At 41.8% G+C, this 9,716-nt stretch overlaps 1 protein-coding gene across 1 annotated transcript; it reads right to left on the bottom strand.

The window, feature by feature from the left end:
- Positions 1 to 3: 3 nt before the first annotated feature.
- Positions 4 to 5,711, bottom strand: rufy1 (RUN and FYVE domain containing 1). Its single transcript, XM_046030262.1, has 17 exons — positions 5,369 to 5,711; positions 4,882 to 5,061; positions 4,670 to 4,787; positions 4,478 to 4,579; positions 4,192 to 4,315; positions 4,017 to 4,078; positions 3,756 to 3,891; positions 3,501 to 3,602; positions 3,297 to 3,413; positions 3,000 to 3,167; positions 2,814 to 2,911; positions 2,611 to 2,730; positions 1,697 to 1,826; positions 1,197 to 1,291; positions 1,046 to 1,094; positions 864 to 941; positions 4 to 773 (listed from the first exon to the last, which is right to left on the bottom strand). The coding sequence occupies exons 1-17, from the start codon at positions 5,703 to 5,705 to the stop codon at positions 630 to 632; spliced, it is 2,160 nt and encodes a 719-aa protein (XP_045886218.1). The 5' UTR covers positions 5,706 to 5,711; the 3' UTR covers positions 4 to 629.
- Positions 5,712 to 9,716: the final 4,005 nt, after the last annotated feature.

Below are 9,716 nucleotides of genomic sequence, written 5' to 3'. Positions count from 1 at the left end.
GCATTGCAAAACAGGAGGCTTTATTCATTTTATCAAATATCTAGATAAAAAACTTCACCATCCGCAAATCAAGAAAATGGCTTTGTAGCAGTTGTCACAATCCACTAAACCTCACTATACATTCTAAAATAGTTAGATTTTTTTACATTCTGCAGTCATTTACACAATTTTTCAGCTATCCAACATTGGGGCCATAGCTGCAAAAACTAAGTGCATGACAAGTTGAATATCCAGATGACGTACATGTGTTCTTTAACAGCTAGACAAAAGAAAAGCTGAACAATAACCTTGATGGGACCTCAATGTAGTCAACATCCATGGTTTGAATTACAGAAATTACACCTTTTACAATGGTCAGTTTATCAAGTACTATTCCAGCCCTAACAAAATAAGCAGTCTCCTCAACACACCGTCTGCATAAAGTGTATTAGCTCTTCCCATTTGAGTTAAAGGTGGCTCCTTATGTAATAGTGATGAACCAATGTTCCTGAATTTCAGGTAACTTTGGAAATGGAAAACCAAATTACATTTCCATAAGATTCTATGAAGGTAGTTCAAAATCATAGTGGATGAGTATGTGCAGTGTTAGAAAGCTCTCGAAGAAACATTTAAACTTGCTAGGTGTTTTGTCAGGAAACCGTGGAGGAGCTTCTCTGCAGCAAGAGGGCGTGGCACACATCGCACACCCGCACTGGCCGGGGGTAGGAGGGTAAGGCCAGCTCGTTACTGGAGCAACTGTTGCAGTAGATGTCTCCACAGTTTCTGCAGTGGTGCTGCAACAAACAAACACAGAAAGCTCACTGACATTGCTATGAGGATGGATGTTACAGAAGTGCAAATAATACAACAAAAAATGGGCCTGCCTTTCTGCGTGCGATTGAGAACTCCTTCTGGCATTGCTTGCACTGAGTGGCCTCATCATCTTTCAGCCAGGCGTGGCCCTGATGGGGGCAAGGAACACGCAAGATATGGTTTCTCTGGATTAATTTGTAATTTCCCAGCATCGATTATACAAGCACACAATTCCTAACTTCTTCAGATTTACCTTCAAGGCTTTGTTGACCTCCTTAAAGTCCTCCATCTTAAGTTTAGACCTTTGACAAAGATGAAAGAAACCCAAAAGCTTCATGAGATGAAATGGTATACATTAACAACAACAATAAAAAAAAAAAAAAGACAAAATCAGTAGTACTGACTGGCTGAGATGTAGTCCCATTTCCTGTAGAGCCTGCTCCTGCTGCTCACACCTCTGCTGCAGCTGCTGCTTCTCCTGCTTCAAATCCTGCAGCTCCTGCACCATCACACCATTCACAGGAAACAAGCAGCATTACTAAGGGTTTAACACCACCTTATAAAAACCTAAATGGGACGAACGATGTTTTGCTGAGGTTTCACCAATTGAATCGCAAATATGGATATATTATGTGTAAACATTCAAACAGGAACCCCTCTTAAATTGCAGCATCTTATCCTTTGAGAATGAACCTCAAAATTAAAATGCGCAGCTATGACAAAGCACTTCTATAGCTATTTTGCTATAGTTATTTTGGTGGCTGTGTCTGGTAGCTATACATATCTAAATTCACATCTGCATAGGGAATCTAGAAACCTAGACAATCCCTGTAGCTGCTACAGTTAAACAGTTTTTCATTATTTCAAAGAAGAATCCACTTCTGGAGTTGTGTGTGTCACTGACCGTGTGCAGGCCCTGGAGTTGTTGCAGCTGTGTGCGGAGCTCGATGCTGTTGTCCTGTTCCCGCTGGAGAGCTTTTTGCAGACTTTGTCTCTGTTCCCTCTCAGTGCGCAGCTCATTTTCCAAACCCAACCTGAGAACAAAGAAGAGACATCGGGATTCTTATCGCTAATTTAAGACTGTATGTGTGTCGGACTACACGTTGAAAATATTATTCAAAATAACTGCTATTAATAATAACAGATGAGGGACTCAGTTTACATGAATGTCAGTTTTTTTTTTGACTTGATGTATGAAGAGATATAATGGACGGTGACAACTTATGAAGATGTCCCACATAATACCTGCATGGTTTTAAATGTATGTAAGATTGATTCACATTAAAAGCTAAGCTTATATCCTATTAACATTAAACTTTCCTGGACAAACTCCTGATACTGAATTAGTGCTGGACCCCCATTCATTATCTTTGTAAACTTATATTGTTTTAGTGTAAATAGTTGATCTTTGATACTCTTTGCAGTTGTTGCTGGTCATTAGTGCACCTTGAAATCACCTTGAAGTTTTTCCCCCTACAAAGACCACTGGTGAGAAAACCTTCTGCAGTTAGGACGGTACAGCAAGTAACTAAAATGACTGATTTATCTTTCTTTCAATTCAATTTAGCTTTATTGACATGAATGTATAACAACAATATTGGCCAAGCATCACACAAACTACATAAGAACAATCAACCCCATACATTTCATTAAACAAGTAATTACAGCGTAAAGTAATTAAAGCGTCTGTGTGAGATATACAGATAGCGATATCTATATAGAGATTTTCCCTCTCTCTCTCCCTCCATATACACACACACACACACACACACAGTTATAAATAAGAGAGGGCGAGAGATTGTATTTGTGTGTCTTAACCTTTGTGTATCCAGGTCAGTCAGTTGTTTCTGCAAAGCATCCACTTTTCCTTCCAGCTCCACCCTCAGATCTTTGTCTGACTGGTCGCTTTGTTTGCGCTCACGCTCTGAGTTCTGTAGCCTGTGACGCACAAACGACCAAGACGGAGGATATTAGTTTAAAGGAATATAATTTGAATGCACAGAAGCATGCACAATACATACCTCTGCTCTAGTTCCACCATGGCTTTCTCCATTTCATCCATCTTCTGCTCAAGCTGCACAGCCTCCGCCTGCTTTCGTTCCGCTTCTCGTTCAGAGTCCTTAAAAGTCACATGGGCTGGATAAGTTTGCGTTTTGTATAAGTGTGGCGTGCAAGAGAAAGCAGCAGCGTTTTTGCAGTGTGTCCACCTGTGCTTTGTGAAACATCTGCAGGTTAAGAGTCTTGACTTGGTCCAGCTGGAGCCGCAGGGCTGCCAGCGTGTCCTGTTTCTCATGTGTGTCCTTCTCCAGCAGCTTCATGGCCACCTCGATCTCCTGCTTCAGGCCCACCTGGAGCTCCAGCTCGCGCTCCAGCTCCTGACATAATGCGTTGCAAACATACAAAAGGCATGAGTCAAATTCAGTTCTAGAGTCTAATTAGTGCAGAAAAACAAACACAAGGCACAACATCTTCTATTCTAGTGCTTTAGCCTGCTGATACCTGACCTGGCGAATGCGCTTTTCCTCTTTATACTGCTTCCAAACCACACTGTACATCTCGTCCAGGCCCTGTCGAGTCTGTTTGTATGTCTCCAGCTCCACCTGGCTGTCCTGAAGGGTTGCCTGGAAAAACAAACGCATCATACAGCGTGGGTATTTGTTTCAGATGAGGAGCGGTTTAGTTGTTGCCACTTGTATATGCTTTCAGACCTCTTCCTTTTTCTGGCTGGACTGCAAGATCAACTCATTCTCCTTTCTTAGCTGTTCATGTTCTTCCTGCAGAGAGTTGATTCTGTCTGTTGTTGCCGTCAGCTGAGGAAAAGAAAAACACATGCTCATCAGTCAGGCGAGACACATCTAGTGCACGCAGGTACCATGTTGACATTAAACAAGTTGATTGGTGCAAAATGTGTCACACACCCCCAAAAGTACAAGCACAATCACACAACAGTTCACACACGTTACCTCCTCCACAAGTTTGTTGTTGGTCTTTTCTAGAGAGTCCATCTTAGCCTGAAGGTCAGTGACTGTGCCGCTTAGATGACGATTTAACTCCTCAATGTAGTGCTTCTGATCTAATATGGCTGTCATCTTGCCATCACTAAAAGAGAGAGAATAAAACAGCCGGCTGTGCGTTAGGTCTGATTGGAAATGAATTATTAGCAAAAATAAGAACTTAAAGCAGCGTCAGTGAGCTGTTCAATCCATCTGAAAGCAGGCACTCACTCTTTTGGAGTCTCACTGGTGGCAGGGTCTTTAAGATAAAGGGAGAAGTCAATGACTCCCACCTACACGAAAACGAGAAACCGATCACTGTGTATCCTGATCGACTTGTTTCTCAAGGAGAAACCCAGGTACGCCTGCTGGGATGTGCAGGCCCACTAAACCTGTCAGCACTCACCTGAGAATCAAGATCCTCCCCTTTAATACAGAGGTTAGCGTCAATCATGTTGAGGCCCACCAGCAGCCCCCCCATCACCGCCCCCTCCTCCTCCACCATCAATGCTCCTGAGTCATAAAACTCACTAGAGGGAGACACACACGAAGGGGGGTTGAAGGAGGGACATGGAGAGAAGAAGAATCATTTGGAAATGTGGGACATGAGCTGTTACGCACACAAACATGTTAACATCCTAGTATAAAATACATGCCATGTTAAGTCCACGTAACTAGTCATGGTTACTAACCTCAGGAGATCTTTGCGGTCCAGCAAAACTTTCATATAGTCAGCAACCTTCTTCTGCATGAGCGCTAAATGCAGCCAAGCCCTTGCTCTCCCCACACCGGTCCTGAAAAGAGAATAAAATTAAAGATTTAAAACCCCAATAATCACAACAGATGTCAAGAATACTTTCCATTGTAGATTTACTGGAGCATACTTAATGCCGGGCAGGTCTCTGGCACTTATGGCAATGCTAATGGACTCTGGGCACAACTTCTCAACCAGTTCCAGAGGCCCCCATATGGACTTGTTCTGACTTATGAAGGATTTCTTGGCTGGAAAAAAAAGTAATAGTAGTTTCTACTTGCTCTGGCACTGAGATGAGATTGGATCACTCACTTCATCTGTTACAAAAAGGTCAGCCCTCACCTTTCAGCCCATGTTTGAGGCAATGCTCCAGGACGACAAAGAACTGCTGCAGAGGAGGGTACTCCGAGTCAAGCGTCCTGCCCAAACTCAGGGAGGACTGAATTAACACTTTGATGCTCAGCTTCAGCATGCTGAGGAGGTTGGATCTTTCTATTGCCATGGGGTCTTTGGGGGGCAGAACTGTGAAAGGATGCAAGGCACAGATAAAGAGCACGGCAAATGAGATTAGTCAAAAAAACAGATGCAGGCTTGGAGGAGATGTCACGCACGGTTCTGTCTATGCAGAATAAAGTAACACAGAGAGAGAGCAGTGTGACTATCTGCGCGGTCATCGAACCATAAAACCAAGCTTTTGCTCTTAAGTCATGTGTCCTGACAGCTGACGATTAGCCCAAGAGGAAGTTGTGAGGCGATCTTAACACGGCTGCAATATTTTTACAAGTTTTTACAGTGTGAGTGCCAAAGGTTAATAAGAGTATCGGCCTACCTGGAAGCTTCTTTGGAGTGTTGTTGAGATTATTTTCGGCCTCCCTCTCAGTCGGGGAGCTCGCAACGGATCCCTGTGAGGGATTTCTCGGGGCAGCAACGTAGCTCACCCCGCTGCTAATCGTCTCCGTGGCCTTCCGAGCCAGAGACATGATGGGTGCCGACCAACTGTTCTCTGCCGTCACCGCCGGAGCAGACCTCTCCGTCCGGTCCTGTCCGTCGCTGCCGCCGGACTCGTCGTCGGCCGCGGCTCCCGACAGGCCCTCGGGCTCATGCAGCGGTTGTTTTTCTTCGCCATCCTCAACAGCTGTGTTTACTTCCCCTGCCTCGTCGGCCATGTTTGACCCCCTCCCCGCTCCCCCAGCACTCACGTGACCTGACCAGAGCAATCGCTTCTTCGTTTGTGTTTTATTGCATGACTTTTAAAGGTGCATACCGCCACCTACTATACTGGAGTACGTAGCATGAACTATGTTCGTTGGGACTACTTTGAATCATCAAAAATAAATAAATAAATAGATAAACAAACAAAAAAAAAAAACTAAATCCTATTATATATCCCTATATTTTTCAGATATTGTACAACAGCTTTCTGTGTATCTCCTGTTGTGCCTAATAAACCTTCAAGGTTCCACTTCCTTCCTGCCTGATTTATCTTTTGATTTGAGTTTTTGAAAATAACCAAATAGGGATATTACTAATAGGCGTAGAGGCGTTCAACCAGGTATTATTTAATCTATATTCCTCTGATTTAGTCTTCGTTACCCAGCCAAATTACCTTTCAAAGAAGTGTACTCCCAACACTCCTGAATAACACTCTTTGCATGGTTTTCATAACTTCATCCACGTAAGCAACTCCAGTATGTAAGTATGAGTTTATCTTTTCTCAGGTCTGAGGGCACTTCCCCTAACTCAACTTGGATTGCTTTAATTGGTGTTGATCTCATTGTACCTGCACAAATCCTCAATGCTTTGTTAGTAACTGTATTAGTAAATGTGTTTTAGCTGTTGCTCCATAGCAACCATAATCTATTGTTGACCTCATTAGAGCCCTGTAAATATACATTAATGATTGTTTATTTGCTCGCCAGTCTTTCCCCACTACTGCTCACATTAAATTTATGACTTTCTTGCATTTTGATTCCACATTTTCGATGTGTATTTTCCATGTTCCCTTTTGGTCTAACCACATACCCATTTATTTAAAATGATCTACTGTTTCTATATTGTGGCCATATAACTGTAGGTTCTGTTTGTCTATCCCTCTTTCCTGGTAAATATCATATGGCAAGACTTACTTGGAGGAAGCTTACAGCCCCAATTATAGACCATTGTTCTACCTTTCCTATTGCTTCCTTGATATTACTTCTCACTCTTATTGGATCTCTTCCTCTTGTCCAGATGGCCCCATCATCTGCATACAGAGCTGACCCAATCCTTCTGTCTAGATTCATAAAAATATCATCAATCATAATATTTAATAAAACTGGACTAAAAAACCTGCCCTGTGGAATTCCATCAATAATTTTAAATTCTTCAGATACTTGTGATCCCACTTTAACTCTATACCTTCTTTCTGACAAAAAATCTAAGACCCAGTTATAAAACCCACCTCTAACTCTAATTTTGTTCAATTTAATTAGTAACCCTTCCCTCCACATGGAATCACAAGAAATTTCCAATATCAAAGCATATGCGTAGGAGCCATTGTACGTGAGGGGGACATGTCCCCCCCACATTTCAAATCTTTGTTTTGTCCCCCTCACGATTTTGGAGATGGCTCATAGCCAGGCGGTTTGAGTGACTAGTTAATCAATCAATCACAGATTCCGTATCAGACATGATTAAACGGTTGAAACGCAGACAAAAATTTGGCCTATAGAAAACATGCGTCAGAAGGCAACTGTGGTGCTGAAAAGTTAAGGGAGAAAAAAAGAGTTTGCTCGAAGCAGGTGCAGCAAAGTGCATCAATATTACGTTTATTTTGTGATGTTCCTTTGGTACCTGAAGACAGCAGTGGAGACGCCTGCTGCAGGGTGGGTAGTGACTTGTTACAAGTAAGGTAATTTTGCAAAATAAAAAAATAAAATAAAGAAAGTAGCCTATTTGGCACCTTTTCACGTTCCTTTTTTAAAACTGTAGCCTACTTTTACTCTTTAGTCCAGTATTTTCTGTGGGCCAGTAATCTACTTTTAATTTCGCTACATTTTCCATTCATACCTTCATAATTTCACAAGTCTGTAATCTGCTATAGGCTTCGTTAACCGAATGAGCCAGGCTGTGTGCGCGCAGTTACGCAGAAGAACGCAGGTCTCGTTTGTGGTACAGAGACTGGCGCTTATCACGGATATGAATGAGCTGGGCTAATGTAAACATTTAGAAAATCAGGCAAATATCTTTTCAGTTTAAGGCTTTATTGTTCTACTGAAATCTAGCGAGCGCACACTATGGCACTGGTGGCCGTGTTGGAAAGCAGCCTGCGTCGCTCTTTAACAAGCCGGCCGGCACCTACTTTCACTTTCCATTAACGGCGCATTAAAAGGGTATTTAGTCTCTGCAGAGAAAACGTAAACTTCACACTGTAACATCTAAGTCTGATGATCACTACATTGATTCTGATATATTAACAGTATCCTGTTGTTGGGAAGAGCATCGCTTTCTTTATTATATTGATATTAGCCTGTTTTTTTGTTTGTTTGTGTTATTTTTTTATTTATTTATTTTTTTTTTTTTTTACATTGGTTACTGTTTAATGGCATGTGACGCACACCTTCCTCTGTATGTCGGTTTACCTGCTCCAACAACGAGCTGCTCCGTGTTACTGCCACAATAATTCTTTGCGTTGTAAAGATTATTTAGATGCTTTAGGAATAACCACATTGTTTTGGCTGCCTGTGCTACTGCAAAGCAAGGGGTTTGGTTGGCTATATGTCCATAATAAAATATAGCCTACAGGCATTAATAGTCGGCTGGGCAGCAAGCATGATATTTTAAAGTGAACTTATCAATACCTTCATGGAGATTTTAAAAGGAAAATAATTATTAAACAGAAATAGCTAAAGATAATCAGCCAGCAAAGCAAATTGCATTCCCTAGAAATAACCATGTTGCAGCTGTTTCGAACCTGATGAACAGCAGATAAAATATATTATTATACCTTTACACGAGTAGTTTTGTCATTTTTTTTCCTTTACCTTTTTATGGGAGTAATTGCACTTTTTCTTGATTAAAGATTTCGAGTACTCTACCTGCCACTGGCCAGCAGCACCAGTACTAGCGCTGACATGGTGAACATGAGACAGACAGCAGAGATGAGGTCAATAGCACAACAGAGTCAAAGCCAGCAGAGCCCAAAGCACCAGTTTATGGTAAGATTGATGATGATATGGCATATTTAGTTATCTACTCAAGGCCTCAGTTGAAGTGATTTCTTTACTTTAGGAGTGTCAAAGGGATGTTTCTAGTTTTGAAAATGTATTTTAATGGCTCATGTAGTTATGTACTCTACTTGCATACAGTTCTCAAGAATGCAGGAATAAAGGTCTCTAAAGACTCTGAGGCCCCAACAAATAGTTTGTCTGGAGAGCGGGTTGACCAGGGACAAACTCCTGGGCCACTTTTTTGCCTCCGTCTGTAACCTTGACCTTAAAATTTTGTGCCATGAGGTGTGTATGTGTCTCTGCTACGTGTCCATAAACAATGTGAAAGTAGTCAAAATGTTCACACAGAGATGAGCATCCTGCAGTATTTTAAGAGGAAGAGGACAGAGGTCACAGGAGCAGGAGTAGAAAACTGAGGAGGACGAGCTTGTAAGTTGTATGGATAGCTACTAGACGTAGTAAATTCTAAAACTCTACGTAGTAAAAAGATTTTGTTATTCCAATGGCATGTCATCAGAGTTTGCTTTGAAGACAGTTCTGTGTTCACAAACATTTGTTGCAGGGAGAGTCAGGCCCAAGTGAGACGCAGGAAATATCACAGACAGCTACATCAAGTGTAACATTAGGATAACTAAATGCATTTGTACTGTAGCTACATTAACAAGCAGCTGTTCCATGGTTATTATGGTATCTAGTCTGTTTTGTTCTAGTTATATTATATTCCCTCTCTCTGACCCTCTCCCTCTTTGAGTTTTCATAATCTCCCCTCTCCAGTCTATTCTCCATCTTCTGTCACTACAAAAACCCTCTTTCAGCCCACTAATAAGTCCATTCTGTTTTCAAAAGTCATTAGAAATGAGCATTTAATCAGAATCAGAATCAGAAGGAGCTTTATTGCCAAGTAGTGTTTAACACATACGAGGAATTTGTTTTGGTGATAAGGTGCTACACGTAGACAAACATACAGCT

This window comes from Micropterus dolomieu, linkage group LG19, assembly GCF_021292245.1.
Source record: "Micropterus dolomieu isolate WLL.071019.BEF.003 ecotype Adirondacks linkage group LG19, ASM2129224v1, whole genome shotgun sequence".
NCBI lineage: Eukaryota > Metazoa > Chordata > Actinopteri > Centrarchiformes > Centrarchidae > Micropterus > Micropterus dolomieu.
The sequence above is the reverse complement of the archived record's forward strand: the minus strand, read 5'-3'. Positions and strand labels throughout refer to the sequence as shown.

Excerpts from the sequence above, each read along its gene's own strand:
- rufy1 (XM_046030262.1), bottom strand. The coding sequence starts at position 5,705 with ATGGCCGACGAGGCAGGGGAAGTAAACACAGCTGTTGAGGATGGCGAA. Across the intron at positions 3,603-3,755 it reads ACAACAAACTTGTGGAGGAG|CTGACGGCAACAACAGACAG; the intron begins GTAACGTGTGTG and ends TCTTTTCCTCAG. Across the intron at positions 1,095-1,196 it reads ATGGGACTACATCTCAGCCA|GTCTAAACTTAAGATGGAGG; the intron begins GTCAGTACTACT and ends TCTTTGTCAAAG.